General features: G+C 39.6%; 2 protein-coding genes across 3 annotated transcripts in view; one reads left to right on the top strand and one right to left on the bottom strand.

The window, feature by feature from the left end:
* Positions 1-17,747, bottom strand: part of PTCD3 (pentatricopeptide repeat domain 3) — a 29,952-nt gene extending 12,205 nt beyond the window's left edge. The window contains exons 1-10 of the mRNA XM_081156514.1: positions 17,586-17,747; positions 16,058-16,110; positions 15,908-15,944; positions 10,676-10,721; positions 7,454-7,522; positions 6,960-7,064; positions 5,050-5,173; positions 3,254-3,369; positions 1,548-1,618; positions 8-95 (exon numbers count right to left, since the gene is read on the bottom strand). Coding sequence (XP_081012640.1) covers positions 8-95; positions 1,548-1,618; positions 3,254-3,369; positions 5,050-5,173; positions 6,960-7,064; positions 7,454-7,522; positions 10,676-10,721; positions 15,908-15,944; positions 16,058-16,110; positions 17,586-17,686 — 810 coding nt within the window. The 5' untranslated portion in view covers positions 17,687-17,747. The remainder of the gene's footprint in view (positions 1-7; positions 96-1,547; positions 1,619-3,253; positions 3,370-5,049; positions 5,174-6,959; positions 7,065-7,453; positions 7,523-10,675; positions 10,722-15,907; positions 15,945-16,057; positions 16,111-17,585) is intronic.
* A 295-nt stretch (positions 17,748-18,042) lies between these two features.
* The window catches only part of POLR1A (RNA polymerase I subunit A), a 64,034-nt gene continuing 63,678 nt past the window's right edge, over positions 18,043-18,398 (top strand). Inside the window, exon 1 of one of the 2 annotated variants that reach the window (XM_081156158.1) lies at positions 18,043-18,234. In XM_081156158.1, the coding sequence (XP_081012284.1) occupies positions 18,158-18,234 (77 nt within the window). In that variant the 5' untranslated portion in view covers positions 18,043-18,157. The remainder of the gene's footprint in view (positions 18,235-18,398) is intronic. The other variant, XM_081156159.1, reaches the window with a different exon arrangement.

Here is an 18,398-nt window from a genome sequence, read left to right as displayed (position 1 = left end):
ATGTTACCTTCACCATTCCTCGGATCATTGTGCAGTAGGAATGTGCATTTTTCTCTGGCATTAGGGCAAAGATTCTCTCAGCATTGTTTTTTGCTCTACACACAAGACACACAAGACGGTAAGTGTGAACCAAGGGAGAGAGGAAAAGCAAATAGCTACCACAATTTACTGAGCATTTACGACGTTCCAGCAATGAGCTAAGCTCTTTATGCATATAATTTCAAGTTATTCTTACCACCCAGAGAGGGAGATACAGTTATCATCATTTTGAAAATGAGAAAAACCGAGGCGCAAAGACCGTAAGTTGTCCAAGGCTTTGCAGTTAAATGGCAGAACCAGGACTGAAAGGGGAATTTTTCTGAGTAAGTAACATGAAGTCATATGCTGCACGATGACATTTTGATTAGTGACAGACTGCATATATGAGTGGTCTCAAGATTATAACAGAGCTGAAAAAATCCTATTGCCTAATGACATCGTAGCACACACATTACTCCCATGTTTGTGGTGGTGCTGGAGTGACCAAACCTACTACGCTGCCAGTGGGCATAGCACATACAATTACAGCAGTAGACTATACCAGCTAGGTTTGTGTAAGAAAGTACACTGTGATGTTTGCACAAGGATGAATTACCTAACGAGGCATTTTTTTGAATGTATCCCCATTTAGAAGTGGCATATGATTGTACACTCAAGGTAAAAGCAACCTGTACAAGTGTTCACGTGAAGTTTCCCCGTCCTCTGCCATCAGATACAATTCCCCAGAGGCAACCACAGACAAGCAGTTTCTCCTGAATTCTTGCAGTCCTATTACTACATGTATACATGTCAGATATGCTACCTAGTGTATCTACTCTTTCTTAAAATATAAGAAAAGGTATGTTACACGAACTAAGCTGTACCTCAATTCTCTCCCTTAGCAATATCTTAGAAATCACAAAGCAGCAGCATTTGAGCCAGGATGGTATTCCAAAGTCCATATTCTTAACCACTATGTGAAGTTATTAAAACCTGCTAAAGATATTTAATCTTTGATTCTATTCAATTGATCATTTCAAAGGAGACTTTAAACATTCATGGTAGCTTTCCTTCTCCAGAAACCCTCATAAAATACCATTCTTTTATTTAGACACTTCTATTCAGTTAATTTAAATTCGCAAATGTTAGTTAAATGTTATTCACTGTTTGGAAATGCTGAACTACATTCTGGTATACATATATTCTTACATACACAAAAATATCGAATCTTTCAGAAATGAGGTCTACATTGCAAGGTACAACTACTGATGAATTACCAAAGGAACCATACACAGAGAAGGCTACATGGAGTTAAGTGAGGGGTGGGGGGGACCAAGTGTGAACGCTGTGCTATTCTCATGAAAACAGATCCACGTGCACGTGTATACCACTCAGGACATTTATACTACACAATAAAAGCAATTATATTCTAGAACATTCAAGGATTGTAACTTCTTCAGGGGGTGATGGCGAACATTCCACACACCACAGAAAACTGGGATATAAAATTCTAATGATGTGTAACATACCTCCAAGTAACCCCAAACTGATGACTAGCCTTCTTCTTAGGTTTTTCGGTCTTTTCCTCTGTGGCGTCTTCCTGAAATGAACCGCCATCAACAGAAATAAAACAAAAAATGACAACAAAAGGCCTTCTCCTGGTTAGACTACTGAAAATCAGGAAGGCAAAGGAAACTTTGGAAAAACAAAGGAAATACAAATCCAGCAGAAGGTAGAGGAAACCCAGGAAATGTTTATTAAGAAATGATCATTTCTTTAGCATCAATCAGCTCATTTACATATGCAAAGTAAAGCTGGCCTTGAAAGCATCAGAAAGCCTGGAGAAGAGACGAAACCAGTGCCCTGCACACGACCCAGACTCAGAAACTGGAAACCTAAACAGCACAGCCTGCCTGCTCAGAGGCCATGTCTGGCTTGATCCATACAGAAGTATTGCTCATTATTAGGGTGAAAGCAAAAGAACGAGACATAGCCAGATACAGAACACAGTGTATGTCTAATACTAACCCAACACAGCTAAAATTCTTTAATATATAAACAAAGCTCTGGGGAGAGGCTGATATAGAGCAAGACAGGCTGGTTAGAACTGCACAGGTCAGCGCTGGCTCTGCAGCAGGGGCTGGAGGGGCAGAGAGCTGCCCAGGCCAGGGAATCTAAAGATAGTCTGGAAGATGAGGTGTGACCGCAACCCACTGCCTATGCACTTTATTATTTTTTAATCCTCACCTGAGGATATTTTTTCCATTGCTTTTCAGAGAGAGTGGAAAGGAGAGAGATCAACTGGTTGCCTCCCACTCTCGCCCCAACTGGAGTGGAGCCTGCAACCAAGGTGTATGCTCTTGGCTGGAATCAAACCCGGGACCCTTCAGACTGCAGGCTGATGCTCTAACCGCTAAGCCAAACTGGCTAGGGCTGCCTATGCACTTTAAAAGATTTAGTTATACATAAATAATCCACATTTAGTGGAGAAAACTGGAAAGGACAAACAAAAAAACCCCCGATTCCATCACCCAGAGAGAAACACTTAATTTTTTCCCTATGTATATGAAAACCTTTTAATAAAAATAGAATACATATTGTCTACTTTCCCACTTATCAATCTTTCCATACCCAAACAGACCTACATTAGTACTTTCAATCATCAAACAACACTATTACTATAATTCAATCACCCACTATCGGACATGTAGTTTGTTTTCAACATTTTCGCAATTATAGGTATTGACATAACATGACAAATGCCATATGTGTATTTTTGTTCACAAAAGCCAAGTCTCCTTGGGATCTATTTCTGAAGTCGAACACTTGGGTTGAGATCCTATGACTCAGTAACGACAGGCCAGCCCCTGGCACAATACTGTTCGTACCACCAGCAGAGTGTGCCCACTCCTGTATGAATTTTTGAGGGGGCTGTGGCCAGGAGGTCATTCCCATCTGCCACACATCATACCGCCAACAGTAACAACAACATAGGGGTTTGCAAACATTTTTGGTCAAAGCTTTGCCTGCAAGTGGTAGGCAAGGTCAGAATATTTTTAAAGGAAGGGTTAAAATAATTGTTTAAATCTCTCCCTTCCTCTGCACCACTTTTTATCAAAGCTACTCACATGTCAGAACAAATCTCTACTACCCTAATACATGACACAAGAACCCACCTTACTCTGAGGTGTTACTACCAAAACAAACTTTAAAAATTATTGCCAAAAGCCATTACCAACTCTTCTGGTTGTTCCCTTTGTTGAAAATGAAAATCAGCTGAGGGTTCTTGGTCACCATAGTAACACAATAAATCCAAGAGACTATTAGTTGTTTCCAGAGATACAGTGGTTCCTGTGGGTAGAAGAGAAAAAGGGAAAGAAACCTTGAAACATCAAAGAACGAAAGCCCATGAGGTTAAAATTCTTCACTTTTTCTATGAGCTGTGGCTTTCTTGGTCATACGTTTAGTATCACCTACCACATTAACAATGGATAATTTGCATCAACTTAAACACCAAGAATGACCAGACAGGGACACAATCCCTACTAATCATATGGTTTGACTAAAAGATTAAGATACAAGATGAAGTTTGACCCTGTGCTCACTTATTTTATAGACTCATATCCCCAGAAAAACTATTGCATGGTTTTAACTACCATCTCCCAAGTAAACTGTAAATTATGCCACTTAGTTCCCCAGGCCCAGTTCCATTTTACAAATGCAAACAGAATGATTCCATGTGGATCCAGGCCCTTACTGAAATATTTGCCCAGAAATACTAGCATAAATGTCTAATTATAATAGCCTCTTAAAAACTGTTGCTCAAAACATTATGTTGCCAGCTTGACAATTAAGAGGGAGTAAGGGGAAAAGAAAGATGACTGAACTGTAATTTAGTGTTTAAAAAAAAAAAAGTAACTGCATTTTTCTAAAGAAAATATACCGATAAAAATGCCCATCAGGAAATTTAAAAGCCCAAAGAGAGCACAGCAGGGTAGACAGGACATGCTATGAAGTATAATCTGACTGGGTCTTACTATCGCAGAACTGTGTGACCCTGAAAAATTATTAATTGGTTAATGTTAACTAAATATTAACACTTATAATATAATATAAAATCTTACTACATAACCATAAAACATGTATAATAATCAATAGAAATTATAGAATTATGATAGTTATACAAATTTAACATAACTATTAATACCAACCAAAAATTAGTTAATAACTTTTCCTTTGTAAGATGACTGACTATACAACAGAGCAGCTCAAAAGGTGTTCAGAATTAAGTATGTGAAATGCCTAGCAAAGTTACTGGCACATATCACAGGCTTGATAATAAACTTTTCTATGATCCCTCCCCTGGTATGTTGGCTCATTCTGTTACTATGAGCTTTGGGTCTCACAGTCTTCAGATACGTTTACTGAATGTCTGCATGTGCCTACACCATGCAGAATATAAAACCAGAGAAAGACAAGTCTTAGCACTAAGAACAAGAACTTTAATACACACTCAGCAGACATTTTCATCCAGATCAAATTCAGAGAGCCAGAGACAGAAGCTCTGATGAATTGACTTTTCCAAGGCACAGAGCTAATTAGTTTAGAACCAGAACCAGTATCCAAGCCTCTGATCCAACAGTTTACTGCTCCTTCCTTTTTAAATATTTCTTTCTTGTCTGTTTTATGTCTTCCAAACATAAAAAATACAGGAAATTTGAATATAGTACAAATACCTGTCAAGTTAAAAAGGGAAGCTAAGGGAGAATGCCTTTAGAAAATTCTCTACCTGTGATGCAGCACAAGTACATGAAACACTAACAAAGCTGCAGCTCTATCTCACCTATAATTTTAAAGTGAAGCTAAAGCAGAACTTGAAATATCATTTATTAAACTATTAAAAATATAAACACCATCAAATAGAGTAGTACAATAACCCCTATAGCTTCTACTCTCAACCACTGGGATTGTATAACTGTGGCCCACTTCTAAGCCCATGTTCCTGGAGGGGCTTTAGATGAACTTAGTTACCTGCTTGCAAGAGCTGATCAAACATGTCCACAGAAGCTTTGACTTTTCTGAGCTTGATTCGTTCCTGTAGGGCGGCCTCACTTACGTCTTCAATCTGAGGTTCAAAGTGCTCAGGCATGAAACACTAGGACAAGAAGACGGTGAGATTACACAAACAGGGAAAGGGGAAAGGGGAATGCAGGACCAAATTTATATCACCAGCACACTAAAATAAAACGTCACTGTTCCAATTCACACTTCATGACCAAATACTATTTATCTTTTTTTTTTCAAATCCTCACCAAGGATTATTTTTTTCCATTGCTTTTCAGAGAATGGAAGTGGGGGGAGAGAGAGAGAAACATCAATGTGAGAGACACTGATTGCCTCCTGTTAGTGTGTTGACCAGTGCTGGGGATGGAGCCTTCAACTGAGGTACGTGTCCTGGGCTGGAATTGAACCCGGGACCCTTAAGTCCACGGGCTGATGCTCTAACCACTGAGAAAACTAGCTAGGGCACTATTTATCATTTTAACATGATAAATAGTAGGGAATACAACTTTAAAAAACCTCTCCAGTCCTCCCTAACAAGGCTATTTAGCTACTTCCTAGCTTGGGGAGAAAAATTTAAAAGCACCCAAACATAAGTATCTAGTCCATATCTGAAGAATAGTACTTGTGGTTAAATTTCCCAACTTCAAGCTGAACTTACTATTTCCCCTGCTAAAACCATCCTTTCTGCTTCCCTCCCGATCCTGGTTGAGTACCAGCACATCTGCTTTCCAAAGGCAGAAACCTTTCATCCTTGATGCTTTCTTTTACTTTAAACATTTAATGTCACCAAGGTATGCTGATTTTACCTTTCTCAGTAATTTATTCAAATACTTATTAAATGCCTACAACTTTACGCCAGATATTGGGGATGTAGAGATGGAAGTCATTCTCTACACACGAGGTGCTCACATTCTAATGGAGAAAGCAAATAAGGAAATAATTATGATACAGTGTGACTGGTAAACGACCTAAGAGGTCTCAGAGGTGTGAGAATGCTGCCCGCCATGGAGGCAGGGACCATGGAGGGCTTCAAGCAAAAGTGAGCTCAGCACAGACGAGTAACTGTTAGTCAAAAATATAGAGGGGAAAGGGTGGGCCAACAAATGATCATACTATAGCTGACACTGTATTGGTTCAGGACTTCAGTATTTCTACCTACATAATCACATTGGCTTCCTCATTTCACTCTAGGAGGTGAGGCTTGAGAAGCCGGAGGGCTGTGTTTGGGTATGTGTGTTCTGAGAAGCAGGAAGATGTGAGAGGGAGTGCTATGAGTCCAAGGTCATAGTTCTACTAAAAAACTCAGGAGAGCAGAGACTCATGTTTTGCTCACCACTGTACTGACAACACTAAGGACAATGTCTAGCAGAAAGGCACTGCACATTCACTCTTCATGACTACAGAGCAAAGAGGTAGTTGGTTCAATGTAGAGGGACCTAGGCCAGATATACAAGAATGATGAATAAAGTACAGGGTTGAAGCAAGAAGGGTTGACAGGAAAAACAGAAAACGATGAGAAAGCTACTGAAGGAAACTGAAAGGAACAGTCATATAGGTAAAGATCTAAAAGTCGGGTGTCACAAAAGCCAAATCAGGAAAATAGAGTGAGAAGCAAATACATACAAAAGGAGTTTAAAAAAAAAAAAGGTTTAAACAAAAATAAAAATTATAAAAAGTTAAAAATAAATAAATAAATAAATAAATAAATAAATAAATAAAAGGTTAGTATTGTGTAATGTGTATAACTACACATTAAAAGACTTTTTACCCAAATATTGAGGGCACTCAAATGTCTACTCAAATATTAGCCATGAAAGCTTGGTTAAATGTACATTTATATATAGTATTATCTGAAAATCACAATTACCTCTCCTTACCGGTATATGAGGTTCAGCTATGTCTTTCTGAAAATATTTGGGATGTAAATGAATAATAAACTTTGCTGCATTCTCCCCGGACTTCTTTGCCAATAAAAATGAACGCTATACAAAGAAAAAAATTCAGATGTAAATTGGTATTTACATGTAATTTAGATGAAAGAGATCAAAGTCACCTCCTTATAAGAATTATTATTCTCCCCCTTAAGAAGGATGCAACAATACACAGAATCCCAATGAGAAGTTCAATTACTAATACACATCCACCTCTGCTGAGTGTGGCATAAACACTGGGTGGATGGCTCATGTGAAAGGGCCTAAATGTTAAAAACCAACCCCCACCCTCATCTCTAAAACGTTTGATAAAAGTAGTAAAGGATTCAAAAAGTTTACCAATTTAGGTTTTTACAACTAAGTTAAATTACATATGCACTCTTGTACCCAAACCAGCAAAATTAAACACAATACAAGAAAAGTCACACGAAAGTACTCACTGATTCCACAGAGGATGTTGGTATGAGATAAGGGTCATCTTGAAATGCGTAAGGGGCAGCTGTGGTATCCTGTGGAGAAGACACAGAAGTCTCTTTAGCTAAATTTTTATTAAGAGTACCTGACCTTGTGAGTCTTAGTGATGTCCAAAAAGTCTATAAAATAAATTTCAATTATGTAACACACAATGCAGAAGTACGTATGTACATTTGTATTTATGTGTGTGTATGTGGATATATGTGTATATGTACACATGTAGGAAAATATCCCAGGTAGAAGAACAGCATATATTAAGGCCTTCAGGCAGATGAGTGCCTGCTGAGAAACTGAGAATTAGCCAGGAGGCCAGTATGGTTAGAGCAGTGAGTGAGGAAGACAGGAGGACATGTAGGCAGAGATAACATGTGTGGGGAATCACGCAGTGCCTTAGGAGCTCTCGGATGGACTTCGGTTTTTATCCTGATCATGGGGTCTTTACAGAGTGCTGTGATCTATCATTTCAGCAGCGTCACTATGGCTGCTTAACTAAGGACAGTCTGTAGTGAGCTGAGGAAGTGAAGGGGAGGGATAGAGGCTGTATTAATCAACCCAGGATATTAAGAAATGATGGTGGCTTAGATAATGAAGGTGATCATGGCAGTGACAAGTGCTCAGACTCTGGGTATTGTAGAGCAAAGAATGATAAGGCCTGAGACTGCTCTTCTTAGAAAGGTCTGCTTGCAAGGCTGGTCCTCAGCTGGGAGCTGGGAACTTGGATTTCAGAAGAGTCCCCACCAATTCCAGGACTGGTAAGACTGGGTCACTGTGCCTGAACTGTTTGTACAGTGTAGTTTGTGCTGAACTTATGCTCTCCTGGGAGTCTGGAATTTGGCATGTGCCAGGCAGAGGTGCCTAAATGACCAACCTCCAAAAACCTCTGGGCACTGAGTCCCAATGAGCTTTCCTGGCAGACAGTCCACGCGTGTCATCACAACTCTGCTGCAGGAATCAAGTAAATCCTGTGTGGACTCTGCAGGGAAAAGACCCTTGGAAGCTTACACCTGGTTTCCTCTGGGCTTTACCCAAGTGCCTTTCCTTTTGCTAATTTTGCTTTGTGTCCTTTCACTGTAGTAAAACACAAGGCTGTAGGATTATATACTAGTTCGTGTAAGTCCTCCTACCAAATCATTGAACCTCGGAGTGATCTTGGGGGGGGGGGTGTGACTTCACTCACATTTTGAAGGAAGAAACAAAGGATTTACTAACGTGCAGCCTGAGAGACAGAGGAGTCAAAGATGTCTCCCAGGACTTTGGCTTGAGCAACTGTAAGGATGCAGCTGTCATTACCAAGATGGCAAAAAGCCCTGGCTGGTGTGGCTCAGTTGGCTGAGCATTGTCCCACACACCAAAAGGTCACTGTTCAAGTCCCGGTCAGGGCACATACCCAGGTTGCAGATTCCATCCCTGGTTGGGGCATGTGCGGGAGGCAACCGATCAATGTTTCTCCCTCATATTGATGTTTTTCTCTCTCCCTCTCCCTTCCCCTCTCTCTAAAATCAATAAAAACATAGTATTTAAAAAAAACAAACAAAACAAAAAAAACTAAGATGGCAAAGAAACATATAAAGTGGTTTGGAGGGCAAGGGGTTTGGTTTGGACATGTTAATTTTAAGATCTCTATCACACTATCTTGCTATCTTTCCTAAAATTTGTCTGATGGCTCACCGCTACTTAAAATCCCTCAACGGACTTGGGTAAAAATCAGGTCACTAGAATCGCATTCATGATTTTGTCTCATCTCTTTTTCTATCCTATGAATCTCTGATTCCCAACATACAAACTCATTCTATGCCTCTGGGCCTGTGCTCATGGTGCTGCCTCAGCCAGAAATGCTCTTTCCCACGACTGTATCCTTGCTTCTCACCTTCCAAGCATCAACCCAACTATCGGCTCTTCTGGAAATCCTTCCCAATCTTGGTCATGTACACTCTGCTCAGTGCTCCCTCAGCTTTTGTCTTTAGGAACCATGCAAGGACTGTGTCTTAATTCCACAACCACAGCGCCTGGTGAGCACTGCCAGGGGTTACTGAAGGAATAAATGACTATCCCTTGGATTTTAAGGATCCCAAATTAGACAACTGTACATACAATTCTACGACTTCTAGGCCATTCTCACTGAAAAACCAAGAGTACTCTCAGAGGCCCATTTCTGTAGCTTACATTTCAGGTGCCTATTTATGGATAAGTGAGTGGTTGAAAATCTCAATGTCTTGCTAGTGCAGAGCTGAAGCCTTTAAAACCCTTCCTCAGAAACTGCTAGGGTCTATCAGTGCACATATGGCCCAACACCCCATGAGGTTTAACATCAACAACAGAAGAACAATTCTGGAAATCTGTGATAATGGCCTTAATGAGGGTCAGTATCCACACAGATACTGTGGCAAAAGAAAGGACTTAATTAGTTTAGACATTCCCCACAGTTGAAATGAAAAGTATAGTTAGTAGCTAATGAAAAATACAATTAATCAGAAAGTTCCCATTTGTGAGACATTTACCAAGGTTTCAGTTTCTCTATCAGACTACCAGCTCTATTCCTGAACTGTCGGCAGATAAGCCACTAAGATAGTTGCAGTAAGAAAAAAATAGCTAGCTAGCATTTACCGAGCATTTCCTTTGTGTCAGGCGCTGTCCTAAACCCTTCACATGTACTAACTTATTTCCCACCAAAACCTTGAGGTTTGGTGCTATAATTTATCCTCATTTATAGATAAGGGAACAGAAGCATCAAGATATAAAGTAACTGTGATAAGATGACAAACTAGTTGCTCTGGCTTCAGGACCCACATTCTTAATCACTTTACTTTTCTCCAGCATGGCAGGTACACTGCTGTTCAGTTGGTCTACAGATCACTTGCACTACAGCATCACACCCAAACCATCCCCCAGGTGCATGCACTTCAACAAGCTCTTCAGAGGATTAGTTTAAAGATCACTGGTATAGCATAAAAACACTAAATTTGGAGACAAAAGACATGGATCTAAGTCAAGATTTTAACATCCTAACCAGCCCTTAATCAGAAAATTGAAAAGGTTTTGATTCCTCATTTGTCACATAAAGAGACTGGATAAGATAATTTCTAAGTAAACGTTCCAGATCCACAACAGTTTTATCGTAAACAAAAAGAGGTATGAACATTAAATGTGTTGTTAGCAGTTAGATACAGAAACCTGAAATTCCTACTTACCCTGTTTACTGTGGATGCAAGTGCCTGCAGAACGGCCACTTTATCCCTAAGAATGAGAATCACAAGTTAACCCTCACCAGGGTTTTCACACTCACAAAATGAACAGTGATTCTACTCTCAGAATGAGCTGGCCAATAACCAAGTTCACGTCTCAACTAAAGCCAGTTCTTACATCTAAAGATCACTAGAATTAACAAGAGAAAGCTGTCTAGTTCTTTTGCCTAAAGGTGGTTAGTATTATGCTTTGCCTACCCTCTGCATCTACCATCCTAAAACCATCACCCAGGGCTAAGGATTTCCACCGTAATCTCATAAATCTGCATCTATCCTGAATCTTATCTCCTCCTATCCATTTTCCTATGCACTTTTACTGTAGCTTTCTGGACTGCTCTTGCCTTCATTACGTAAGTTGGTGGCTCTTAAATCAGCTTATATGAGAATATATCACATGCTGTACTCTAGACCTAATGAATCAGAACCTCCAAGATCCATGGAGAACTGTCACATGCATTATTACTGAATTCCCAGATCATTCTGATGCACTCTCCTGGTTTAGAACGTACGTCTCAACTATGGAACCTTTATAAGAATTTCAGGGCACCTGTCCATTGTGCCTATGGTAAAGACCTTTACTCAACCACTGGAAAAGGGTTTCATCAGAATGACAAGGAAATTTGGTTTCAAACATTTTGACTCCTGTTAGATTTTCTGTGTTTCATTTTCAAAAAAGAAATAAAGAGTAAATTTAATGAACCAAATATATTTTTCTAAACAAACTTTAACACATAGAACAATAGAAGTAATCTGAAAAAGACAAAAATACAAGAAATTTAATATTACATCAAGGCTGAGTAATTTCTTGATGTATATCACATCCACTGGGTTTCCTATTCATTTTTAAAAGTCACATCTATGTAATTTCATTCCCTAACAAAATTTTGCACATTTCAGTCTTTTTTTCCTTTAATAATTCTTTTAAAAATATATATATTTTTCATTGATTTCAGAGAGTGGGAGAGGAAAAGAGAGATAGAAACATTGATGAGAGAGAAACATTGATTGGATGTCCCCCACTGGGGATGGAGCCGAAAACCTGGACATGTGCGACAACCAGGAATCGAACGGGCGACCTCTTGGTGCATGGGGTTGGTGCCCACACTGGCCAGTCTGCACGTTTCAGTCTTATCAACTGAGTACATGTTCATAACATACTAAATACATCCAGTGAAAAAATGATGACATTCAGACTTCTCACTAGTTCTCTATTTTAAAGGCTTACTTTAAAAAACAATTTCAATAAATACATTATCCTTAAAAAATAAGTCAGAACATTAGAGGTATGCTAAAGTGTATGGTATCATCTTATAACACTTTCCTACTCCACTCTGAGTTTGGTGTTCGTATTTCTAGAACTTTTTACAATACTTTTACATACACATATCACCATAAAAAACATATACTGTCCTCTGTATATGTGTTTTCTAAGTTTGACTGTATTATTCATGTTACTATATAGAAACCTAATTAATTCCTTTAAATTTCACATTGTTAATAATCATTTTTATTATCCACTTAGTTACCGATGGGCACTTAGGCTGGCTCAACTTATTGTTATTCCAAGTTGTAAAGAACTTTCTCATCCATGTCTCTGGGTATATATTCAAGTGTTCCTCTAGAATGTCTAACCAGTAAGGTATGGACATTTTAAATTGCGATTCTGCCAAACTTCCTTCCACAGTATTGCTCCAACTGACTGCCCTATCAACAAATTGAAGCACCCTCCACATCCGTTTTCTTTAATGAGCCCAGTTACCTATGCATGGATCAAAACTGGGCTCCCTGCTTGCCCTAAAATAACTATATAATTCAGATTAACCTGTTCAGAGCACTGTCTTTACCATGTTACATTATGAAAACTCACAATTGACTGTCTAAAATTTAAGGTCTTCTATGGCACCTGAGTGACCTAGGAAATCACAGCCTCAAATCACACTCCATCTCTAAAATAAGGCAACAGAAACTTGTAGTCCTTATGGCTTCTTCCAAGTCTAAAAGCATCAATTTCTGTGACTAGAATTCAGAGGCTCTCTATTAGAGAACCTCTATCAATCATTTTTGCAAAGGAACAGATAGTAAATACTTTAGGCTTTATAGGATACGGGGACTCTGTTCAACTGTTCAGTTCTGTCAGTGTAGCATAAAAGGAGCCACAAATAATATACTAACAAATGAGTGAGGCTGTGCTCCAAAAAATTTTAACTGACACTGAAATTTGAATTCTATATAACTTTCACATGTAATAAAATAGTATTCTGTGTGTGTGTGTTTTGTTAATCCTCACTTGAGAATATTTTTTCCATTGATTTTTAGAGAGAGTAGAAGGGAGTGGGAGGAGGGAGGGAGGAAAGGAGGGAGAGGGAAAGGGGGAGGGGGGAGAGAGAGAGGTGGGGAGAAAGAGAGAGAGACAGACAGACAGACATCAGTTGGTTGTCTCCCTCAGGTTGGGGAACAAACCTGAAATCCAGGTATGTGCCCTTGAGCAGGAATGAAACCCGTGACCTTCAATGCACAGGCCAGTGCTCTACCACTGAGCCATGCCGGCCAGGGCTATAAAATAGTCCTCTTTTGACTTTTTAACTATAAAAAAATATAAAAACCATTCTTGGCTTATGAGCTGTAAAAAAAAAAAAAAAGTGCTTAGTTTGCTGACCAATGCTCTATATCAACTACCTTACTTCCCCTATTCTAACAGAGCATTCTTCACAGGCCTGCCTGCTTGGCCTCCTCCCATCACCTGTCATGATCATGTTTCCTGTATCTGTGGGTCTCATACTTTAGGGTTCATGAAAATTACCCCCAAGAATATGCATTTTAAATAAAATTCCCAGGTGATTCTGATTCTAATAAAATAATCTTATCCATTTTAAGGTACAGGTAAATTTCTACACTTTTCAAGAAAACTCACCTTGGTTATTGAACACAACAACCCCTCTTGATTTATATCATATCCTGTGTTGCCTCTCATCATGTATATAAGTTGTGTACAAATGTAATATGAGTATAAGGTACAAAGTATAAATATGCACGGGACTGGACTAGATCATAAGCCATCTGAGTACACTCTCCAAAAGCTCCGTTTTGTATTCCCTACTGTAGCTTCCTTGGAATAGAGGCTGATAAAATGCTTTGAATTTGAATGCTACTGGGAGAATGACTCATTCATGGATATGTTTTTTTCGTACTATCATCTTGGTTCTGATTGTCATGCCATGGAAGACAGAAATGAACCTGAATATAAAAAAATGCTATGTAGTAATTAAAATTAAAAGCAGCCCAGCTGTTGTGGCTCAGTGGTTGAGCATCGACCTATGATTCAGGAGATCGAGCTATGATTCCTGATCAGGGCACATGCCCGGGTTGTGGGCTCAATCCCCAGTGGGGGTTGTGCAGGACACTTCTAAAGAGGACATAAAGATGGCCAAGAGACATATGAAAAAATGCTCAATGTCGCTAATCATCAGAGAGTTGCAAATTAAAACTACAATGAGGTATCACTTCACCCGTGAGAATGGCTGCCATCAACAAATCAACAAATGACAAGTGCTGGTGAGGGTGTGGAGAAAGGGGAACCCTGGTACACTGCTGGTGGGAATGCAGACTGGTGCAGCCACTATTGAAAACAGTATAGAGGTTACTCAAAAAACTAAAAATAAAACTGCCTTTTGACCCAGTGATCCCACTTCTAGGAATATATACTAAGAATCCTGAAACACTAATCAGAAAGAATATATGCACCCCTATGTTCGTAGCAGTGCAGTTTACAATAGCTAGGATCTGGAAACAGCCCAAGTGCCCATCAGTAGATGAGTGGATAAAAAGCTGTGGGACATTTACACCATGGAATACTATGCAGCTGTAAAGAAGAAGGATCTCATGCCCTTTGGGACAGTATAGATGGACCTGGAGAAGATTATGCTAAGTGAAATAAACCAGGCAGAGAAAGACAAACATCACATGATCTCACTTATATGTGGAATCTAAAGAACATAATAAACTGATGAACAAAATAACTTCAGTGACACAGAAGCATGGAACAGGCTGATGAATCTCAAAGGGAAGGTGGTGGTGGTGGGACAGATTAACCAAAGAATTTATATGCATATATGCATAACCCATGGACACAGACAATAATGTGGTGAAGGCCTGGGGTGTGGAGTGGGTGAGGGTGGAAGGGGTCAATGGGGAAAAAGGGGGACATCTGTAATTATTTTAAACAATAAAGATAAATTTAAAAAAATTAAAAGCAGAGTATAGAACAGTACATCTAAGAAATCAATTCTACTAAACGTACACATATAATCTGTATCAAAAACGTCGTATCCCAGAACTCTAAAATAATAGCTATCATTAGCTGAACTCTGACAGTGAGGCAGGCACTAGTTAAATGCTTATTTAATCATTTGAGGAAGGTACTACTATCATTACCCACATTTTACTGTGACACAGAGATTAAAAGAACTTGCCTGCCTAGTGGGATTGCTAGTAAACTTGTTTCCTTCTTGCATGTTCTATTTATCCCAGCCATCTTTTGGCAATAACCACTAATACTTTTATAATTTAAGAAAGCTTTTTTTAAAAAAAAAATTAACTTTAGTCTTCAGGTCATATTCAGGAAAGATCTGGCTTTTTGAGGGCGCCTTTAAACACCTTCAATACCATCACTATATGAATTTTTGTGACGTTTTAGTTCTTAGTCAACAACTTAGTCTTCCACCCTCACCCACTCCTTATTGAATAAATAAGGCAATTTGTTCCAGGATCTATCCAGTGAGTTAAAAAGCTAAATTTTGCAGTCCACATCATTTACTTTATTTTACCTTACTAAAGACCATATAGTATTTTTGTCTGCTCTCCCAGCCATGAGAATTTCCTTAAAAAACAAAAATTCTAAAGAAAAAAATCATTCTCATGATTAATCACTGTTATGTAAATATTAACCCAAACTCAGTTCAGAAAGTATTTTAATTTTTAAGTAAATCTCATTCCTCATTCTCTCACTACTTTCCACCTTCCTGTTTTATGTTATTTTAAACTCCCTAATTTTTCCTCCCTCAATTGTTCCCTCCCCAAGAATGCTCTCCATTGCTCTTCATGTCACTGAATCCTCACCTAACAATGTTTTGCTCATAATAAGCACTCAACCACTTGAGTAAGCACTGACTAAATACTCACCAAGTTTTTCTTTTTGGAATGACCACTTCTTCAATCCCTTAATGTGAAAAAAAAAAAAAGCAAAGTGAATCAATTTCCCAGTACTAGTACTACAAAGAAATACAATGTATTAAAGTAAAAATGGAATTATTTCAATGTATTTCTATATACCTGTTACATCAGCTCCTTCAACCTTTGGGAGGGCTGCACTTCCAGAATAAAATCTGCAAAAAATAAAAGCCCTTAAGTTAATACTCATTAATGGAGTTCTCACCTCACCTCCACCTATATGCATTTTGAGCCCAAATTTTCCAAATATCATGGATCAAAATGATGGGATAACTCATGCCAATGTACACTGAGAAGACATGGCCTCAACACCAAGTTCAAAACCATTACAAAATAGATATATAACATGGACACAATATGGTCAAATGTTTTAAATCAGGTAACCTCATTAAATAAAATCAGGGGAAAAAGGAAAATTTGAATAGTGCCTGAACAAATGAATAGCTGATTTGAAATATACGGGACTTTCACCTTTGGAAATCTAAAACACTAAAATTAAGAAGGACAAGTTAATGAGCTAATTAACTTGTTTGAATAATGCCCTAAGTATATGGATAATGCCCTAATAATAATGAACGTCTATTCACTTAAAGCAATCATGGCAAATTATGAAGTTATTTTCATAATTTCAATCCACTTCAACAATTAGGAAAGTACCAAATATGTATGTCCTAATTTAAACTTGGAACTGCTGATATTTTTTTATCCAAAATGTAGAATCCTTAACCCATGACTAGGCTTTAAAATTTTCTCATCACACTAAAAAACAGTCAGTATACCACACAGATAATGTGCACTATTATCTCGTGTACTGCCTTCCTAAATGGCATTGGTACCATTCAGAAAATTGTCAAGATGTGATTAAAAAATTACTTCCTCTACTGGTATCTGGTCTCAGACATCTTTGGTTGTTGTTGCTGTTAATCCTACCCCGAGGGTATTTTTTCCATTGAGAGAGAAACGTCCAAGTGAGACACATCCTGCACATGGCCGGGGATTGAACCACCAACCCAAGTACATGCCCTTGACCGGGAGCAGGCTTAGACTCTAACCACTGAACCCACCGGCCAGGGTTCAGACATCTTTTTAAAACAATACCTCTCTGCCTGGGATCAACTCCTTCAAACCATGCCTTTTCTTACTGACATGAGGACACACTGATCACTCTTGTCTTTGACAAGGAGAAAATTCTGACATGTCCTGAAGTACACTACAGTTCGGAGTGTGAAAGACACAGAAAAGGGTGGCTCTCATAAACTAACCTTTAGTTTGGAAAAATCTTCAGAGTTCTCCCCCTTCCTACTGGTTGAATGAAAATGAGAGCAAACGAGTTTTTTAAAAAAAATTTGGGATGGAGTGGCTAACAGCCGAACTAACTAGAATGCTGGCTCCACGAGAGAAGGATCCTAGTCTGGTCTACAGTTGTATCTCCTGGGTAGGTTGGCCGACCAACAAATATTTTCCTAATAAATGCGTTCTGATCTCTTTTTCGCCGAAGCGCGCGGCTACGAGAGGGCGCATGCGCTTTCCACTGCATCGTGCCCCTCTCCCTAGCTCTCGGGAAAAAGGGGATACACAGGACTAGGTTGATACCTGGGTCTTCCTCGTGGGTTCCTCAAGCCTCTCTTACCTGAAATTAGGGGCCGGTTCACATGGACCTGCCCGCCGACCTGTCAGCGGCAGGCAAAGCCTGCAGCGGACCCTCAGCCAGCGAGCCGAGGCCGCCGCCATCTTTGGCTTCTTCGCATTGCATGTTGGGAAAGCATGCCTTCCGCTCTCTGCAGCACCAAAGGATGGCGGGGAAGGTGGACCGGAATAGCTCGGCTATTGGCTGAGACGGACGAGACGAAAGCAATCGTGAAATAGGTGACTAGCCTATGGTTTGAAAGACTTTGTTCGGAAATTAAGTGCTCAATGCGCCTCAATTACATCGAAGAGGTTTTCTAAAAGGACCACTTTAATGCCATATATCTTCGATTGTTTTCAAAGTAAGAGGACTAGTTTTGAGTAAATTACATTGCTTTCCCCACCCCCAGAGCATACATGATCTCGTCCATGTAAATCTCATCCCAGCGAGCGTTTCTCCTGCGCAAGCGCAGTTTAAATCACATGGCGGGCTGCGGGCTTGTGGCGGTGTTAGAAATTTACTGCTGGTGATTGAAACTTCTCTCTGGGTGTCAGAAGTCAAAACGGACCTGGAGGATGTTGGGCTCAAAGAACATGCCCTGGCGGCGGCTTCAGGGCATCTCCTTCGGGATGTATTCGGCCGAAGAGCTCAAGTAAGTAGTTGGTGGGAAGCGTGCGGAGCTTGTCTCTTGAGGTGGTCGCCTTTATAAACTACTATTCCCGAAAGGTCTTGCGCCCAGTTTGTCCTCCGAGTCCTTGGTTGTCGGGCGCGTGGCCTGCCGGGACCTGTAGTTCCGGGAGCGTCTTGGGCTGGCGT

This window comes from Miniopterus schreibersii, assembly GCF_964146895.1.
Source record: "Miniopterus schreibersii genome assembly, chromosome: 13".
Lineage (NCBI taxonomy): Eukaryota > Metazoa > Chordata > Mammalia > Chiroptera > Miniopteridae > Miniopterus > Miniopterus schreibersii.
This window is presented reverse-complemented; position numbering and strand designations above follow the sequence as displayed.